The sequence below is a fragment of the Rissa tridactyla genome, chromosome 5 (assembly GCF_028500815.1).
Source record: "Rissa tridactyla isolate bRisTri1 chromosome 5, bRisTri1.patW.cur.20221130, whole genome shotgun sequence".
NCBI lineage: Eukaryota > Metazoa > Chordata > Aves > Charadriiformes > Laridae > Rissa > Rissa tridactyla.
Window position 1 is genome coordinate 55,612,420 of NC_071470.1, and position 20,349 is coordinate 55,632,768.

Here is a 20,349-nt window from a genome sequence, read left to right on the forward strand (position 1 = left end):
TTAGTATTATATTCCTTGTTGCCTGTCCTGTTGAAACACCAAAGCTTACTGGATCACTTGCTGCAAAACCATAGAATCATAGAACCACCCCACAACTTCAGAGGTGACAAAAGACTAGACGGTACCTTCAGAGATGACTTACTTTCTAACCAGTTATAATAATTCTTCGGACATAAAGAAGAATATTGGTGTTCTGGAGAAGAGTAAGGGTGAACTTACGGGGAAGCACGCAATGTATATGCACTGTTTTAGACAGCCAAAATAGATTATGATGTTACCCAATTCATGTTAGGTCCAGGAGTCCATTCTGCATCTGAAATTTGATCAGGAACCATCAGACATTGGCTGTCATGTCCAGAATTCTCTAACAGAGCTGAAAAAAAAAAGTATTAAGAAATACGGAGTAGCAGTACATTTTTAAACGGGACATCAAGAATTATTTTCTTACCAAAGAATTTTATCACATTGGAAACAATCATTCAATGGCAAAGATGTAGCACACTGAGTAGGACTTATGAATCTCATTTTCTCTTATGGAAGGAAAAAAACCCCACTGAAGTCCAGTCCCTATACTTATGCTGATCACCTTATCATAAGTTAATGAATACCAAACCAAATCCAGAATGTATACTTCATTAGACTAGGAGAAGTGTTTAAGTTACAAGAAAAGAACGATTCAACAGTATCCTGCAAGGTTGAAAGAAAGAAGCCTCAGCCTGCCCCCTATGTACAGGAAGAAAACCCCTCTCAATCCACATACAAGCAGAAAAGCTTGACAGGAAGATGGGTAATAAGGCTGTATGAAGATGGAATTCAGCAACAATACTGTCCAATTATTCTCTTGTCTTCAGTTCAACTTTCTCACTCTAGTAAGTCCTTGAATTTCTCTGTATCTCAATCTGATCTTTGAGTAACGACTTCTCTATTCTTGTTGAGGATTTTGGAATTTCACACACATACTCCCTTCCTTACCTCTCATTTTTGGGGGGAGAACACTGTTTGGATGGATACTTTGTGTTAAGAATAACTTCGGCTACTTTTACAAAAAAACTAGGGGTTAGGGTAGACTGCGTGACAGAAGTATTGGTAGACCCTGCCCTTTACCCCACAGCTCTAACCTTTGGTTTTAACAAATTAAAGGCTCAATATTCAGAAGAGGAAAAAAAATAAAAATATGATTTCCTTGGAAAGTGTGTACAGGGACATATGGGGTTTTTCTTTTTCTTTTTTTTTTCTTCCCTCTTTAATTTATGCTTTCAGAGAGTAAACTTACTCCCCTTGGGAAACTAAGTAATGCTTACACAGTTATCCAACAGGAATTTGCTACACGTTATTTCACCTGTGATAGAGTAAGACTCTTGCTCCCACTTTTTGAAATAAAATGAACCTTATTTCCAGCATAGGAACTACCAGTATTACTGTGCTAAAACCACTTCCCTTCCAGGCAGCATTCTTTGCTGGCAGACAAATGAAGTTTGCTTATGGGCTATAGGTAACTCTTTCAAAACTGGGTTCATGGAGTATAATTTGAGTAGTACAAGGCCAACTAAGTGTTAGCAAATTGACTTGCTTTTTAACTTGGATTTATTAAAAAGGGATTATTTCTCATTTCAAAGCTGCTTTGTTTCCTCAGTTTTTCCCCGAAGATACTTACACTCCTCTATGTCTGGTAGTGCCGACAGAGACATTTTCATTTTTTTTGTTTTAGTCAGCTCTGGTTTTTCAAAGTCTTCAAAATAGCTCACATTTGCCTGGTTTATTTTACCAGGAGCCCAAGTAACTCTTCTTCTTCTCCTGGCCTTTAAAAAAGTATTTACAGAAAGAATGATACAATCAAAGCACTAAGAAGAGAGTAGAATTTGCATTAGGCTAGTTCTATAGCAGTACTAGCAGCTAAACTAGACAGCGTTTTGCAGTTTCTTCAAAATTAAACTACAGCGTAACAATCTGAAAGCAAAAGTCTTTGCAGTCTGTTCACTGCAAGGCAACATTGAATTGATACTCACTCAGCAATTATTTTAAAAGTTACCCCTTTAAAAACAAGAATTATGTGAAGATTGCCTTATGTTTCACTATCAGTATAACCCTGTGAATTTAATATTACCTTTTGCAAAGTATTTCAGAGTTAACAAATAATATCTAGAACACGTGCTTACTTTAGCATTCTGTTTTGAGGAAAAGGAGGCAGAAGTCACCAGCATCTCTGTTAAATTCCGTATCCTGTCTTCCTGTACTTTTTGAAGAGAATTTTTTTCTTCCAACAGCTGGGCCAATTGGTCTTTTTCCATTGCGTGAATTTGAGTCTTCGAAGACACCTTCCATAAGAACAATATTAATCAAACTGACATTTTAAGAGCACAAACTACTTCTACAGAAGATACACAATTACCAATATTTAAAAACAACTACACACATATATTCTTTTAAGTCTGGAGGAGCTGTATTAAATCTTTAACAATTATGAAACTGACAATTTAGTCTACAATTTACCTGTAGACATAGCATTTAAAGGGCTCAAAACTCCCTTAAAACAATAAAGCCTCACAACTTTCTAGGGACAAAAAAAAATAAAAGCACTCTTAACTGTAACGTAGTTTAAGATGACCTTCCCATGGTGCCAGAAGCTCTTTGAGAACTATAATTCAGTTGTCAAATAACACCAAGCTACTCTTAATGCATGTGGTCTCTTGAAATTTGAAGTACTGAAAATTTATTCTGTTGTAAAGTAACTGCATTACAGTTGCAAGTTTTTTGACAACTTTATCATAATCTTAAAATACTTTAGAGCACTTCAAAGTTCACATGGGATTTTTCCCAAACTCTTCTGTACTTAAGTACTTTCTTCACTACCTACTACCTCAGAAGATGGCAAACACACTTCTAGGTACAAGTTTATACTGCAAATTATTCTCTTTAAAATTAAGGGGTCAGTTATTTTCCCTTAAACTTTTCCTACTATTTTTTTTTTATTTGCAAGGAAAAATAAAGTATATTTTGATGCTTTAATTAATCAAAACAGTATGTTCAGAATGGTGATTTTCCTGTGCTTTATCTTTTATGATCTGTGCTCTAACAGGACTTGCAAGGTTGTTCCTCAACTCCATAGATTTCTGGAGAAAGATGAACACAGGAGAGAGAGACTACACTGTTTGGTAGGAAGTTACTATTGTTCATTTTCTAAATGTATCTTCTGCCTATACTTGACATAAGTTTTGCCAGTGATCTTATGCAGTTGCAACTTCTTGCAACTCAAACCAAAGTTAAACACCAGTAAGAGGGGAAAATATGAATTAAGTTGGAATCTTTAACTGACATTCAATAATTTCTTGTATTTCAACTAATTATTCCTTTCGACCTGTGGCAATATTAAAGTGTGCCATAAGGTATGAAAAATTTCTCTTTCCTAAATATATTAACCTACAGAAAGCAAGCAATTTAGTTAGTCGATTTCATTCAGTGTTAGCTTTCACACAGCTATGTTGACTATCATCAGTTGTTCTAACTTTCACAGCACCTTTTCAATTTCTATGCTCTCAATAGAAATGACAGACATAACTTTAAACAGTTTACCTACACCTCCAAATTTAACTGGTTTTGATTTAAAACAGAATGTTTCCAAATAGCTATCAGTCCTAAGGATAGACTAATTTGAATAAGCTTATTATGTACCTCCTCCAGCTGCTTTTTCAAATCCAGAATTTCTTTGCGATATCTCTTCAGGAGGGCATCATCATCAAGTACTTCATTGACTTTTGGAGTATTCTTCATTCTTTTGGCTGTATTGGCAAACTAGAAGAATATTCTCTCATGAGCAACAGTTAGAGAACAAATTATCAAAAGACTTATTCTGTCTCATATTTCCCAACAGAATTAAAAGGACAGTTTATTAGACAAAGATCAACATAAAGACACAAATGTTTATATTTGTTATTTTTCATGTACGCTAAGCTTTGAAAAGGTAAGTTTTCTTTGCTTGATATTTATACCTAAAAAGTAAAGCCTAATATTTAAGCTAAAATATACCAAGTTATTTTTTTATTTAATAAAAAGCTCAAAAGATCACCAAAAAGGAAGACAATTCTACCTAAAGAATACAGTTCATGAACAGTTCAATTACCCTTCTTTCGTGTAGGACCTGTCTAACATCTTGTGTTAGCAAAGACTTTAGTTCTGCATTTGGAAGAGTCAAATAAGAAAAGACAGGTTATCTCCTGCCTGCAAGGCTGGAGAAGGAGCTAGTACAAGATAACAATCGGGAAAAGATGCTGTGTGCAAAACAAATATTTCAAGTTTCAAGTCCACAGAGGACCCTTAGAAGATTCAAGTGACTATGGATCCAGCAGATTATATTTTGCACCCCTCCACCCTGTCTACAATGAAGCATTGATTCAATAATGCTTGGAAACAGGTGAGAAGTCTTACCTGAAGAGTACTGAGTGTTTCATCAAAGGAAACAGGAGTAATTGTACAAATAATAACTGTCTTAGCATTTCCTCCAAGGGAGTTCTGCAGAATTCGAGTCAGCTTGCTGTCTCTGTAATTTATGAAGCTGATGGAAGAAAAAAAATATAATTCATTTTTAATAGAAAAAAACACGGTAAATACCTTTTCTAGAGGTAATAGGTTATTTGAAAGAGTTACCTACATAAAATAGGATTATATACAAAGGATTTTAATTTCTTAGTTTATTAGTGATTTATCTTAAAACAGGTATACAAACACAAGTGCTTACCCAGAAGGGTCATCACAAAGTTTTTTGATAACTTGACCCAGAATGAACAAGCTCCGGTTTATATTGCAGCCTTCTTTCAGTCGGACACCTAAGTATCGCACAGTAATTTTTTTTTTAATTTAAAAAAAACATTAAGATACAATTTCAATCTGTCAAGCTTTTGTGCTATGTTATGCTCAGAGGGATTATCCAAGAGTTAAATCTCAAGTGCCACAATGCACTATGCCCCATCAGCAGCCAGTATCAAATCCTTTATAATAGCTGAAATGCATCAAAATAAGATAGTAATCTATCACAAACAGACATTAATAATCTAGTAAGTATTGTTTCCTGTTTAAATTTTGCAAATGCCCATATTTACATGTGTAAATAGAACATAAAAGCCTTAGATAAAACTTTTGGGTTAGTTGTTCCTTGTAACAGAGAATATTAACTCGTGTTCCTCTCAGATCACTTTTTTTATTTTGAAGTTAAAGGCATTTTTGTGCAGCTTCATGCTGTCATTGTTAACAACTGAGCTTCCTCTTAGCTAGAGAATGAGCCTTCTGTTCACTCTTCACCTTTACGTATGAGTCCATACAAGCTTCTAATGATTTTTTTTTACCACAGGTGAATCTTTAGTTATTCATCTCCATTCTATTAGTTTGGTGCACGACTGTTGCTGAACCTGCTATTCTAGAAAAGCCATATTAGTATCAAGTTGTTTGCACTTTACAGAATTTTCAGTATTTTCCTGAGTAGATCCTGCCTTACCAAAAGGAAGGGAGATTATTTATAAACGATAATTAACACAATACCACATAGATCAAATAATTTCCTTTCTATCATAGTCTCTCATAAGGGTTAATTAACAGAAGCAGTCATCAGGAGAGCCTCATTTAACACTTACCTTCAGATCCTGTTTGACTAGCTCTTTCACTGCCTGCCAGATCTACCAAGTTCTGCAAATTAATTAAATATTTCACAGGTTAGTTCTGAAGCAATTTCACTTTAGATCCTCTTAATTCTAAATCTCTGATAAGAATTTAATCAACTAAATTTACACTTAGAAAAAAGAGGTCTGTCATTATTGGAAGTAATCCATAGCTACTACACACATACCAACCATTTCACAGACATGAAATAAGTTTGTGTGAACTCCATTAATATCACTCTGAACAGTACTTCAAACTTGGAGTGCAATTCCCCCTATCCTCAGTAACAAAAAGATAAACACAGTTTCTTAATACAGAAGTGTTAACTACAGATTCAAGCCATAGGAAGCTTCACAGAATCACATCATCTGGCCCAATCTTTCATGAGAAGGAGAACCCAGATGAGATTATTTAGCACCCTGTCCTGAATCAGCTGTATGTCTCTCCTTGCCTGTCATTGTATCACAAGGAAATGAGGAAATTAAATACCAGGGGGAAAGCTTCACTCTGAATCTGGTTCAAAGTCAACTAGAACTTTATAGCATCCCATAATGATTTGCCTGAGCAAGTAGCCCTCACTTTAATTGGTTTCTGTTTCAGAAGGGTAAAATCCTGTACTAACTCCAACAAGCAGCAACATAACAAGAAAGCCAAAAAACCTCTCTCCCCCTGCTCTTAGTAGGGATTACTATAAAGTCAGTTGGAACAGAGGCAGGTCAGAGGGTGGGGGGTGGTGTAAGAGTAGATCCCATAAGATATGGTGAGGAAAAGAAAAAGTGGGCAGTAGTTTGCTCAGATACTGCATGAGCAGTGTTTACTTTCAGATCCCAGAGTTTTTTCCACATGAAGACGTAACAAAAAGCTCTTTTCACAATGCATGTGATTGACTTCATGCTATTCCCAGTTCTGAATAAGAGTGCTCATGCAGATGTTAGCAAGCTTGAATGCGTTCATATTGATTTCATTCCTCCAGTTGATTTGGATTCTTTTCTGAGAATCAAGGAAAGGCTGTACAGAGAAGGCTTCAGAAACCAAAACACTCCCCTAGAGATCAGCAGTGTATTCCCCCCAGCTTAGGATATTTCATATACTAATAAACCACCAAAGAGATGCTAAGTGGGGTTACTTTAAAAAAAATAAAAATCTTCTGGCCATTGCAGCTCTAGGCCACATGTTCTTGTAACAACAAGAAAATTTGAGGACAAGAGAAGCCTTCACAAGTTATTTCACTGGGCTTGTCAGTGGTCAGGAACAATTGTAGGGGAAGCTGCGTTTAAGAAAATGCATGAACATCCTGACAATAGCCCCTTATGCTCCTGAGAAGGGCCTAACAGTCCTCAGTTCAGCATGGATTACTAGGAAGTATTCCCATGTCAGAATTCCCTTTCGTGGGAAGATATGCCCCAGGAGTCTCCCTCTATACAGATGATCAGCAACATGATTTCTGCTTAAGAAATGTCCGCTAGAAGCTAACAACAAAGTATGCTTGTATTGTCATTATAAAGTAACATTCTTTCAAACAAGCGGTAACAGTAAATTCACTACTTAAATGCCTATTTAATAACTTCTTGGAGTACAGCTTACCAAGTGGGATACCATCACTGCTCCATCACAGTTTGCATTTGCAGGGTCACTTCGTTCTCTGCTTTCAGTGATCTAGAAGAGGAGGGTGCAATAAAGCTTTTGTCACTTTGAAAATAATTAAAATCCTCCTAATAGTGAAAAAGTTTTTACCATTCTGAAGATAGTGTGAGAACGGCTGCTGTGTTCATTCATTTTTGTTTCTCCATAATGGCGATTTTCTGTCAAAAAGTAATATTAGAATACTTCTGTTTATGTTCTGATAAACTGGAGTTAACAGACAAAAAGCACAATTTTAAAAGCTACCTGAAAAACACCAATTTCTGAATATAATCTCAAAGAAATACCCCATGATTCTAGATATACCCCATACATCAATGCTTTTATAAGATATCAGCTGATATTGGTTAAACAACTTACTTTCTCCTTTTCTAATCCATTCCATAACTTGTTCTGGAGAAACCACCACCTCTTCAATCAGATCTTCTACATACGTATTCCTCTTAAGAACAAAAACAGTAATAAGTTTTACTTAACTCTAAAAATCACTTAATACATTACATTAACATTGCCCGCAATTATGGTATTTATTGCGGTTTGCTTCCTTCTTAAAAGGAAGCAACACCAGTTGAATGTCTTTTTACGCTGAATACAAGGAATGGGCAAAGTTGAGACCTTTATCAGAACAGTAGCCTAAAGGTACAGGAATCAAACCACAGAGAACTAGAAAGTTTCCTAAAAATAAAACTGGTAAGAGAAATATCCTTCTGAACATTTTCTGAGGGAATGTAAGAGTTATTTCTCAGTAAATGTCATAAGGCCATAATTATACAACTGATAAGTCTCCCTTCTTACCAAGTTCCAAAAGCATTGATTATTTAGGGCATCAAAAAAAAAAAACCAACCAACCAACCAACCAACCACAAAATCCAGACCAATAATTCTTATTATTTGCTAGAAAGCTTAATATAAAGAAACTGAAGATGGCATTTATATAGATTTATTTTTCCCTACTGATCATCTTACTGAATAGTTGTATTCTGATGGTTATTCTATGATTACAGTAGAAGGAAAGTATATCTAGTTTGTGGATATGAAGATGGTATTGAAATAACTCTGCATATCTGTTGAAGACTTCTAACACATCGAGCTAGGGGCTTAGTATCATGTTTGTAGATGTTTTATTAACTAGACAATTCCCAAGTATTCATTGTCAAAGTTAAACAAAATATAGTATCCTGGATAATTTAAGGGATTAAGTCTACTTTTACAACATTCATAAAGATAAACCAGCAACAGGAAGTCCAACTTCACTGGTGTTATTCAACCACATCAAGTGTCCTTCTGCTAATTATGAAGATAAAAATTACCCAATTTGACACTGAAAAGTTTTCAACTAGATACCTCTGAAGGTTGGTTTTTTTTTTTAATTAAAAAACCAAACAAATTATCCTACTTCAAACAGATACAATACTTACACTACATAACATCCACTTACATTAACATCCTCACGAATTCCCAGAGGCTTCTTTTTCCTGATATCACAAAGCAAATCTGTAATAGTTTCATTGTAGATTTCCATGTAAGAAACCCTTAGCAAGAATTCTCTCTCTGGAATCTAATGTTCAAAGGGGAAAGAAAAAAAAGAGAAAAAACAAAAAAATAAGACTAACCCATGAACGCCTTTTAATGCAAGGCTTTAACCTTAACTTAAAGGTATATGTTTGGATATCATTCCACAGTTTTCTCTCCCCCCATCCTCTTTTCACATTAGCATCTACCAATAGAGAATAATTTTTCTTCTATCCCACCTCCTTCTAGCTGTATTAATGGTATATCACTTTCAGGAGGTTATAAAAGTAAGGTAACTGCCCTACAGAAGCATGACAGTAATTATCCCACTTAAATGCCCTTTCCACATCCAATTTCCTCCTGCTTAGATCTGTTCCTCCCTGCGTACCTAGTCTTCTCTCTCTGCTTGCTTAGATTTACTTTGCTGCTGCTTCTTCCCCTGCCTCCCTGGTAGAGAATACTGGTGTGAGGAAAGGCTGCGCAATAGACCCAAGGGCTACAGCACCATGGAAAGTTTTCTTGGCTTTAGTTAGTGTTATAGGCCCCCTAAGGTACTCTGCACCTCCTCAAAGGAGCAGTGACCATTCCACATAACTGACAACAATTACCTGAAATCCTCAAGGCAGAAGCAAGTGCTCTGCAGATGATGTTTTGGAAATCACTGTTTTAACTTACACCTTCTCCTTACTTCCTATTAGCATTGAGCAATTAGCCTATGATTCTTTTCAAAGCCTGAAATAAGTAAGTTTAGTGTCATATTCTTCCCACTAAAAAAGTCTTCCATACTGTTAATTTTTTGAAGTTTTAAGGTAATGTGAAGCTTTGTCTTTATTTTGCTATTTTATCTCCCACATTAATGAGTGAGCATCTATTTATATTCGTAAACAAGTAAAAAATTTGCAAGTCTAACAACCTCCCTCCATTTTGTCCTAATTTAATTCCAACTAGTAGAGTCCCATTATATTTTTTTTAAACCACTCATATTTGTAAGCCTAGCAAAGCAACTGCAACATATGGTCAAATATAAATTCATTTCATTCATAATGATGCTAAAATTAACTTTTATGTAACCATCACAAGTATTACTAGCCCTTTCAGTCACTTCAATTTAATGGAGTCTCTCACCTCACAAATAACTTTGAAAACATGTTGAACTGCCTTAGGGATAATGCCCACAGAATCTTCATTTCCCATCATTGTGTATGTCTTCCCTGAAGCAGTCTGTCCATAAGCAAAAATTGTGCCTAGAAAGATGGTTACATTTTACTAGTTACTTATGCAGTACATTAAAAACAGGATTTAAACACAGTTTTAAAACTTACCATTATAACCTTGCACAGCTGACTGTATAATTGGAACAGCTACACCTTCATATAACTGCTGAGTGTTGTCACTCGAGTGAAAGACACGATCTTAAAAAAAATAATTAAAATAAAGAATGTGAATCTATTGTATTGCAAGTCAAAACCAACCTGTCATGTTAGTCAGTATTGCTGACTTCATATCCAATTGTATGTAGGATAATTCAAACATAAAACGTAATTAATTATAACACTACTAATGCAGGCTTTTCTTTTATTAAAAAAAAATTAAACCAAGAAAGATATGATGAACAGACAAGTCAAAAAACCTAAGAACAATGGACACAGTTAAATATTCATCCCATTTAATCCTAAAAACAGTTATGGCTAGTTTATCTATGAGGATTGTAAGCCTGACAAGATAAGCTACTTGTTAAACTCCTAGCTCGAAGCATGTTTTCACTGAATCTATAATTTGGGAAAAATCTTTATAGTTAATAATTCATATTAACAAGTAGAGTGGATCAGTAGGAAGAGACTCAAAGTCAGGCAGTTAGTTATAAGGATCTAACATCCACACTAGGAACTTTTCCATTGTGGGTTTGGGTTCCCCTACCCCCTTTTCCCTAAATACTCTGGACTAGCCCTAGTCTAGTCCATTTGGAACTGGAATTCCTATGAAAAGAATCCAGCTCATGGGGTTATCAAGCATTGGAATAGTCTGGCAAGGGAAGTGATGGAGTCTTCGTCACTGAAGGTATTTAAAAGACAGGTAGATGTGGTACTTAGGGACATGGTTTAGTGGTGGTTTTAGCAGTGTTAGACTGATGGTTGGACTTGATGATCTTAAAGGTCCTTTCCAACCTAGTCAATTCAAATTCCAAAACCACTGTACAGCATGATTCAGAACATTCATCAGGAAGCTGACTTCAAAAGCACATTCTCATTCCCAATCAAAACTGAAATCCTGTGTGCCCCAACGGCACTCCTTCAAAATTATGAAGTTGGAAAAAAAGTTCACAGAAGTTGCAAAAAGCTAAGGTCGTTAATTTTAGTTGATACATCCAAGTAGTACAGTAGCGAAAGTCCCTGCAAGCATCAAAATAAAATAGTTGTCTTCATATTCTTACCATAACTGAAGACTTTTGTACCATTAACTTCAGAAATAGTATTATTTTCACTTTTCCAGTGGAGTGGCACTTTATCTTCGAGAGCATTTTCTCTAAAAGAAGAGATATCCTGTTAACCTTACAGGGTTAGGGCTCTGCTCCTATCACGCAGGCCTACCCCCTTACCGCGAGAACCTCTCTCTTCCCTGGGCCCTCGCCAGTCCCGTTTCTCCCGGCTCTCTCCTTCCTCCACGGGGAGGGACGCCGCGTTGATGCCCCCACGTCCCCCTCTTCGTAGGGCGGTAGCGACGCCCCCGCTGAAGGTGACGGAGGGGCACAGCAACATCCAGGGAAGCCGAGTGGGCCCCAAGGCCGCGGGCAGCACTGCAGCCTCCCCTCAGGCCAGGGGCTCGGGTGCGGCCCTCCCGCCCGGAGGGAGCCTCACCTGGCGATGAGCGGCCGCACACGCACGCAGACGGTCACGGCCCCTTCGTCCGCCATCCCCGCGGCCGTTGGGCGCACGCCGCCCGTGAGAGAGAGAGAGCGCTCGCTCCTTTCTCGCCCACACCCAGGAGAGCAACGCAGCGGCCCAACCGCCACCGCAGTTTGAACTTCCCCCCGGGCCGCTTCCTATTGGCCCGCGCAGGGCAGACGCCACGGCGGAGCGTACCACTCGCCAACAGCTGACGGGGGGGAGCAGGGAGCGCGTAGCGAGGGACAGATGGCCGAACAGCCCCGGCCCTCTCTCGCGACACCCCCCCCGTCTGTCGCGAGTCCTCCGGTGGTGGCGGCCGGGGCTGCGGCGCCGTGAGGGGGGCGGTTGCGGGCGGCGCGGGAAGGCGGCCGGCGACGGCGTCGTGTCAGTGCTCTCGGCCGGTGACTGTAGCTACCGAATTTAATCGTATGCTTTCACACCTGAAAGTGACACTGTTCTGCAATTACGTTTATTTTTTTGTTTGTTGTTTAAGTAAAATTTACATAGGCATTGAAGTGCCGGTTAGAAAAACGGGGCGAACGCGTGGTGGTTGGTAGGCAGTTCGTTGAAAGCCGTATTATTTGAGGAAGGAGACGCAGACTTTTTGCCGCCTCTTCTGAAAAAAGGCTGGTTCGTGGTGGCATCAGCCGGTGACACAACGCCGCCTTGGCGCCAGCGCCATGGGCTCCGCAGGGGCGGTGAGGAGGGGAAGGGAGGCAGGTGTGGAGAGCAGCCTACGGACATCAAAAGATGGGTTTCTTTTAAGATCAGCTAATTAATGACAAATTTATGAAAATACTGTTTTATGTTTAAACGCTTGAAATATGTTTCTCCCCCCGAATTTTAATCATCCTCCTCTTCATCCTCCTCAGCGCCTTCCTCATCTTCCTCTTCCTCAGCCGTAGCTAAGGCCTCTTCCCTGGCTGCCTTGAAAGCCAGTTCCTCCTCCACAGTGGGGTCTCTCGTCTCCGTGATTTCTGGCCCGCTGGGGTATTCTGCTTGCACTGGTGGAGGCAGTGCAGGAGTGTGGTTCTCTGGGCTGTATTTGTGACCCCAGCCAAAGTAGATGTTATCAAATTTCCTGAGAAAGAAAAGCGAGAGAATCACACATTCTTCCCCCCAATAAAACATCAGTGGAGGTGTTGTCAGGATTCCTTACTCTGCAAAAGGTCACTGTGGTGCAGATATCCAATAACAGACATATTTAAAAGACGACACCTCTTTTTAACTGTTCTAACCTTTGATTAATATATGTTCCACTTAAAAATCTCCAAATGCTAAAATGATGAAGGCTGTGCTCTGTCACTGCACTGTATTGCAGTACGCCTCCAACCCCACATTGGTGACGTAGTGCCATTTCTGACAAATACTAACTGGACGTTTACATCGATTAACTTTATACTAGCCTTTCCAATGATTATTCTTTTTCAGTCTTAAATACATATTTACTGTTGCTGTGTACATTTAAGTGGCCTTACCCATCAGTCTCCAGAATAGTTAGACTTAATGAATTAATATAATGAATTAATAATAAAGCAGCTTTGACTTCATTAGACAAGTGTCTGTGTTTAGCACATACAGTCTGTGTTGTAACCATGTCAACTGGCTACTCACTTGCCAGATGCAAAGGCATATGCTCCAGGCCATCGGTTAGACTGGAGAACTGCAACAGCATATTGCGGGATCAAGTTTGTAGAAGGCTGAGCTGTCCAAGCAGGGATGTTTTGAATTCCTGGAGGCAGCCAAACACACTGGGTCAATGAGTAAACTGACTTACAAGCCTCTACAAAATATTTAAGACTGAGCCATTTTCACAGAATTCAAGCAGTAGTTATAGTAAGTTGCATGTTAGAAAAGCCAGAAGTCAGAAACGATAAATGTAGGCGCTGTGTTCAAACAGCTGGTTTGGATGTATGGGTAGGTAGCACCAGAATGCTAATAGAGCCACGTACAGAAAAGATCATGCTCCTGACATTCAGTAGTACTTACCTCTGTTTCTTTTGCCAAGGACTTTTTATCACTTACAGATAAATTATATAGGTATATTTCAACTTGATCAAAGAATGGCAAGTAGGAAAATAATTTACTATTGATGTAATCTAATATTCAAGTTCTCATATTCCCATGATTTGTTGCAATAATATGCTACAGGATCTAAATTCTTGTATGTATATCTATGCATGTGTGTACATATGTATTTATTTATTTACATGTGCATACACGATTTTTTTGTCTAAAAAGATGATGGAAAAATAGCTGAATTTATTTAATGTAGTGAGCTGTCTTGAACTTGCAGTAGCCTGACAAGTCTGAGGTATTTTTTCCCTTTATTTTAAACAAGATTGTTAACTAGTAAACACAGTTATTTCAATTTTAATGTCAATACTGTTAACCATTGTGCTTTTGATCAATTTTGTAAAAAAATGAGCTCACCCTGCAGGGGAAAACCAGAGTCCTATAACTTCAAATATTTGCTACCTAAATGCCAGCGTTCCTAGTGGCTCTCTATGAAAAACTTTTTATTGCATGGGGAATACCTTCATCTTCAGAGAGTGGAGTGAGAAGAGGAGGTCCTATTTCTTGCTGTAGTTCTTGCGGTAGTTCATCTGGCTCCTCTGCTTTCTCCTCTTCTTCATTTTCTTCTTCTTCCTCTGTTTTTTGAAGAGGATTAAGCCAAACACAGCGGCCCTATAATTGTTACAGAAAAATAATAAGTACACGTAACAATCACTGAAAGAATGCAAGCCAGTTAAAACAATTGGCTCACACAGTTAAAGGAGGGAGGGACAGAGGGAGGAAAGAAAAAAAAATTAATTCCATAATTGTTATATTGTTTTCAGAATATTGTATCCTCTTGGCAGAGGGTTCCCTATATCCCTCATTCCTCCCTCATCCCTGCTTACTATTTCAGAATAACCTCATACCTCTGTCATCAGCTTTTGGTTATTTTGTAGTTTTCAGTTCCTTGCCAGTTCAGTTTGTATCCTTGATAGATTACCAGTTACTGCGAACTAAGAAGCTACCACTGGTGGACTTTGCCTGTTCCTTTTAAAATCTGCCTTGTTATTTAGCTACCAGTCAGAGGAACATAACAAAATGTTCTTAAGATTCTAATGCTTATAGATTTTATTTTTACAACTATCGTTTTGTTGGTAATAATTTTAAACCTTATGTCCTACCATTTGCTGTTATTTTACACTAGTGTTCTTGAATTGGTAGACTGGCTGTCAAGTCATCCAGCAATGATCATCACATTATTAGTACCTCTTTCCAGCACTAGCCTGATATTACAAATATTTTATGCTACAATTTTATGTACAATATTTTGGTTTTAAGCTTTTTCATTTGCATGTTTTGCAGAAGAAACCAGAAGAAAACATCAAATAAGTTCCATTTAGCATACAATCATAAGATATCTGTATTTTAGCATCCTACCCAAGAAAAGACAATTTGAAACATTTTTGTCAATTAAGGACTTCAAAAGAGAAAACCTAATATAAAAGATTACCAGAATTGTTATCTATCAAGGCCTAACTCCATACAGTTATCTAAAGATAAGTTTTGATCTGAAGAACACACCATTGAAAAAAGTACTAAACCTAGAAGTTTCCTAAATATATATACATATATATGTATAAAAATATATCCTATATGTAGGTATGTACAACATATATACTATATCAAATATATTTTTTGTAGAAAAATATTTCAGTACAACGCTATTTCTGGCGAATAGTTCAAATGTGCAAGTGAGGAGTGTCATTTACATTCTGAAACCCTACAAGTACTACAGTGTGACTGGTACCTGAGGTCTGCGTAAGCTATGCCAGAACGTACCTGCTTTAGAATACTTTGTACGTTGTGTACCCACGCGGAGAGAGAATCCACCATTTCAGCCACAGAAAGAGGCTGAAAATCGGGGTTTTCTTCATATGTATCTCTTCCTCCTTCCACCTCCTCCTCTTCGTCTTCTTCCTCTGCAAACTGGTAAAATCCAATGGGAGAGATCTGGGTTCCTGCTGAGATCCGAGCTATCTGTGCACGCAGGTAATTGGCCTCATTTCCAGGGAAAGGAGGAAAGCTCACAACAGGAGCATCCAGCCTCCCAGTGAAGAACTTCTTGATTTTCCTGGCACAGACAATCTGGGCTGGCGTCACTGGAGGCAACTTCACCCAGGGTTTGCCTGGCTCATTACAGACAAAGTAGACATATTTATTAGCCCCAGTCCCATTTTCTTCTTTTGGGATGACAGGTGGGGGCTTATAGGTGGACTTTGGTGGTTCATCTTCTTTTTCTTTCTCCTCTTCTTCGTCTTCGACCTCACCTACCCATTTCCCTCCTTCCTCAGTAACTGCTTCCTCTTCTGTTTCCTCCTCCTCTTCTCCCTCATGGTACTGTACTTCAGCTATAATATAGTTCATCTCCAGGCCCAAAATTTTGCCCCAGAAGCGACAGGTCTGGATTGGCTGAACACTAATTAGTTTTTTAAGGGCAAGGAATATGTGATAGGATTCATCTTTGCTCAAGCCAATTCCAGCCTGTTCGAAATAGAAGGCTGTTTCCATCACATTAGGTAGAGGGGTCTCTCCCTGGGAAAGAAGATCCGGAGTTAGAGCTGAAGAATAGGATAATTACCTATTTGAAAAATTAAACATGTTATCCACTGAATGTTATACTTCACTTTCCTGATGTGCCACTCATTCTCTCAAAGTGTTTTGCAGACATTAATTCACTACCTCTTCCACTATCATTTAAAAAATTAAAAATGCCATTTTAAGGGTAAAGAAGAGAACTACAGCTTTTAGAATACAGGATTTCAAAATTCAATCTCCTAATTACTGCGAAATAAGGAAAGTCAGAATTCTTACACAGGATCTACAAAGGTCTTCAGTACTAGGGCATGTCAGTTATGTAAGAGGCCTTGATGCCTGCAAACAGTGTCACTGTATTTCCTTGTGTTTGTGGCAGATGCATTTGGGGAAAATATAATACATATTCTGTATATTTAGACACCAGACCAGCAATATTTCTCTGGAGTGAATGTGGTTCTTTTGAAAAGCTTGGCATAAAACTCCGTGCATTTTTTGAAATACTGGCCCCTGCTCTTACTGAAGTCCATAGTAAGACTCCAGCTGGCTTCCATGGAAGCAGAACTAGGCCAATAATGAAGGTTTCATTAAGTATTTCCATGTACTTTATCACCCTTCTTTCATTTCATGGGCATAGGTGATTATATCTCACAAAAATACTGAAAGTTGTGCACAGCAGGGTAGGGAATTTTGAAGAAGTAGTGCTAGTTTTGTATAGAATTTCTTTGGCCCTTCCAGGTCTCTTATATCAAGGAAAGATAGACAGGATCTAGAATTTTTTCAGAGAAAAATTCCAAATTCCTTTCTAAAATACCCTACTTTTTCCCATTTTTATCATCGTATACTGTTACTGTAAAATAAGTAATAGGCTATGGAAAAGATGAAAGACTGTCTCTTCTGTTGTTAATAATTGTATTCTGCAGTGGCAACTCATTTGAATATATACTGGTAACTTCATATGAAAATCAACATCTCATTGATTAGTTTCCCTTGGTTATTATAAGAATTCTCTTAATTTTTTAATTGGGTACAAATGCTTCTGCATATAAGCAACTGAATACTGAAAAATACCCTATTTTAAGAAGTGGATTTTCAATTCTAGTAGTTCTTCATTTTAACCATTTTTTTTCTTTTTTGGAGGACAGACTGCAACCACAGCTGGAGCTGGAAGGATCACGAAATTCTCCGTTTTCTATTTTACAGTAACAGCTGTGCACAATATTCTCAAACTGGTGTCCAGAATTATGGTTACTTTAGGTAAGGAAATGTCACTTTTAAGTAAAGAAAAGAAAGTTGGATGCAATATTCCATGCTGAACTGGCATATGGGAGATATTGTAAACTTTACTTTCTCTTAATCATCCCTAGAACATCTGTGATTTTAAAGGCTCAGAATATTAGATTAACTACAGGAAAAAATCCCAACTAAGTAACCAGATGGGGTTTCTTCTTCACAACTATGACGAGGGTACATGGTACTGTAGTTGCAATTATTTATATGATCATGAAAGACAATAGTACAAAGGAGAACACAAGGAGGACACTCCCTTCCTCCTTTCCCTTCCCGCCATCCTCCCAGCCATTCCCTGTTATATATGATAGCTATTTTTCTCTGATAATAACTCACTATCTCTTCTTCTAGTTCTTCATCTCCTTCTCCATTTGCCTTGAGGAACAAAGCTTTACGCTTTTCTGCAGCTTCAAATGTTGGAAGAATCTCATGTTCATCTCGAAGAGTGTCCATTTTTTTTTGAAAGTGAGCCCACTTCACATCCTTGCTGATATTCTCTATTATGTCTACTGCATTTGTGGGCTGTTCATCCAGTATCTTTGTTAGCATATTGGCAAGATGGTCATATCTGTCATATAAATGTAAGTATTATTGGCCTATTATACAAAAGTCTTAGAATAATATGTTTTTAATATCAAAAGTAGAAGCTAATCACCTCGAGCTTTGGAGAAATCATAGTTAGATGAAAGGGGATCACAGAGCATCATGGGAAATTAGACGTGAAACTAGCCTGATTATAATATACTTAGGAGTAGTCCCATCTTCCATTTTTGGTATATACCACACCTGCCTCAGGAGCTGAAGCTGAATTTAAACTTGCTCTTAAACAAATCGGTTTCCCTTTGAACTCTATAAAAAATTCCCTTAGGAATTTTGATTCTGAAAGATGTCAGACACACACAAGCATGATATAGCAATGAACTATTGCATTTATAACATATTCTTCCATTCTATATATACCACCCTGGTATCCCTCCCTTTCTTAACATAACCCTTTGCCCTTTTACCAACCCTATTTTTCTCTCTACTTATACTTCCTACCCCTTTCAATTGTGTCCCTTTTTCAGACTTACAAGTTCAGGCCAGACGTTGTGCTGCTCTTCAGTAAATAGGCTTTTGCATTCTGAATTGCCAGCGTTCGGGATTTGGGATCAGGTATCTGATCATCATATGGACTATGTCCTGGCTGATAAAGACCATATCCTGGTTCATGTGGCTGATAGGGGCCATGCCCACGTTCATAGACTTCATGGGGATCTTGTCCTACTGCGTATGTCGGGTAGGCACTTTTTGGTTCCAGTGTTTGGTAAGGGTCCACTCCTAGCGTATATGACGGATACATGCTGTGCCCTGCCTCCTGTGCCTGATGAGAGTCTTGTCCCGGTGCGTATCTCTGGCTGATGTTTTTTTCTGGCACCTGTAGCTTCTAAGACTTTGTTCTGCTCCCCATGGATGACAGAGGTGTTGATTTTGGGTCTGTGATTGATACTGTGCTTGTCCTAGTGCACAGGTCTGGCCAACACCTCCTCTTTGGTCTTGTGCTTGGTAGGGGTCTTGGTCGGGTGCTTGTGGCTGACGGATGCCCTTTCTCAGTCCTGGTGGCTGATCAGACCCTTACCTTACCCCTTGGTCTTCACAGGAAGCTGGGCCCGGTTCCGACTGCAGAGGCTGGTAAGGGTATCGTTCAGGCTCGCCCACGGCCTGGGCCGGGGGGTGCGGGCCGAGCTGGGGGCACCAAACGGCCCTTCAGCCGCCGTCGGCTCCGCTCGTCGCGCAGCAACAGCTGCCGCCGGCGGGACGCGGCGGGGCGGAGCGTCGCCAAGGTAAACGAGCCGCCGTTGTTGGGGACGCCCGGCGGGGCGGTGCCGGAAGGGGTGGGACGGCGGCGGGCTTTCTGTCGGGACAGGTGGGGCTGACGGAGGCCGTTGTAAACTGTTGTCGGAGCCCCGCGCGCTGACGCCGGCCGTTGAAACCGTTGGCGGCGGCGCCGCGCGCGCGCCCTGGGGGAAGCCGCCCTGACTGCGGGGTGTCCCCTTCGCGTCGCCCCACGCTGAGCCCCAGCGGCTGGCCGGGAGAACGGCCCGATGGCTGAGGGGGCCGCCGCCCCCGCCAGCCCCCCTCAACGGCTCCCTGAGGGGGCTGTCTCTGTGGGGGGACCCGAGGGAAACCGTCCTCGAGGGGGCCGTCCTGCCGCACTCGCTGACCCCGGCCTAGCGGATCTGGTGGGTTTGCTGGGTGGGAAAGCCCAGCAAGCTGCCCGAGCTCTTACCCCTTTTTCTAAAGGGGTTTTCATGCTCTGCTTGTTTCCTTTCATCATGACCCACAAACTATGAAGCGCTGTTAGTGCTCTGCCTGAGCGCTTGTGGTACAAGAATCTTTCAGACCTGTGCTGAGAGCAGAAAAATGGATCTTCAAAAGCTTAATTTTGACTGAAAAAGGAATAAGTAGCATTAATTTACCTTCACTGCTTTCATTGCATGTGGTAGTAAATGCAGTTTAATCTGCATTTTAGTGGTGATATATCATGCTGTACAAAGCTTTTTTCTTTTAAGAGAGAAAAACTTTGTAAAACTTGATTATTGCTTTAAAAAACTGTATTCACAGATCCAAGGAAAAAAGCAGATTTAAATTAAGTTGGAATGAAGGGATTCTGATAGAAAACAGTTTTGCCATGTGATTCTATCAGTGTTGAGGAAACAGCTGTCCATAAAGTAAGTAATTTCTCTTTGCAATAGTATTCAAATGTTAAAATGTGAAGGACAAACGTTACATTACAGAGGAAAAA

General features: G+C 39.2%; 2 protein-coding genes across 4 annotated transcripts in view; both read right to left on the reverse strand.

Annotated features, from left to right (window-relative positions):
* CENPE (centromere protein E) overlaps positions 1-11,795 on the reverse strand; it is a 38,320-nt gene extending 26,525 nt beyond the window's left edge. For all 3 annotated transcript variants that reach the window (XM_054202239.1, XM_054202236.1, XM_054202238.1), the window contains exons 1-15: positions 11,655-11,795; positions 11,231-11,322; positions 10,122-10,211; positions 9,925-10,043; positions 8,726-8,845; positions 7,648-7,729; positions 7,381-7,448; positions 7,231-7,302; positions 5,622-5,673; positions 4,733-4,820; positions 4,423-4,549; positions 3,670-3,789; positions 2,157-2,315; positions 1,655-1,799; positions 279-373 (exon numbers count right to left, since the gene is read on the reverse strand). In XM_054202239.1, the coding sequence (XP_054058214.1) occupies positions 279-373; positions 1,655-1,799; positions 2,157-2,315; positions 3,670-3,789; positions 4,423-4,549; positions 4,733-4,820; positions 5,622-5,673; positions 7,231-7,302; positions 7,381-7,448; positions 7,648-7,729; positions 8,726-8,845; positions 9,925-10,043; positions 10,122-10,211; positions 11,231-11,322; positions 11,655-11,710 (1,485 nt within the window). In that variant the 5' untranslated portion in view covers positions 11,711-11,795. The remainder of the gene's footprint in view (positions 1-278; positions 374-1,654; positions 1,800-2,156; positions 2,316-3,669; positions 3,790-4,422; positions 4,550-4,732; positions 4,821-5,621; positions 5,674-7,230; positions 7,303-7,380; positions 7,449-7,647; positions 7,730-8,725; positions 8,846-9,924; positions 10,044-10,121; positions 10,212-11,230; positions 11,323-11,654) is intronic.
* A 732-nt stretch (positions 11,796-12,527) lies between these two features.
* On the reverse strand, positions 12,528-18,906 carry LOC128910202 (radial spoke head protein 4 homolog A-like). Its single transcript, XM_054203156.1, has 6 exons — positions 18,638-18,906; positions 17,901-18,132; positions 15,522-16,274; positions 14,222-14,372; positions 13,299-13,416; positions 12,528-12,765 (listed from the first exon to the last, which is right to left on the reverse strand). Exons 1-6 carry the CDS (start codon positions 18,904-18,906, stop codon positions 12,528-12,530), a joined length of 1,761 nt encoding a protein of 586 aa, XP_054059131.1.
* Between the last annotated feature and the right edge of the window lie 1,443 nt (positions 18,907-20,349).

Coding starts and splice junctions, on each gene's coding strand:
- LOC128910202 (XM_054203156.1), bottom strand. CDS start 18,906: ATGTATCCGTCATATACGCTAGGAGTGGACCCTTACCAAACACTGGAA. Junction 18,133..18,637: donor ACAACGTCTGGCCTGAACTT/GTAAGTCTGAAA, acceptor TTTATATGACAG/ATATGACCATCTTGCCAATA. Junction 14,373..15,521: donor TACAAAGTATTCTAAAGCAG/GTACGTTCTGGC, acceptor TAACAATTATAG/GGCCGCTGTGTTTGGCTTAA.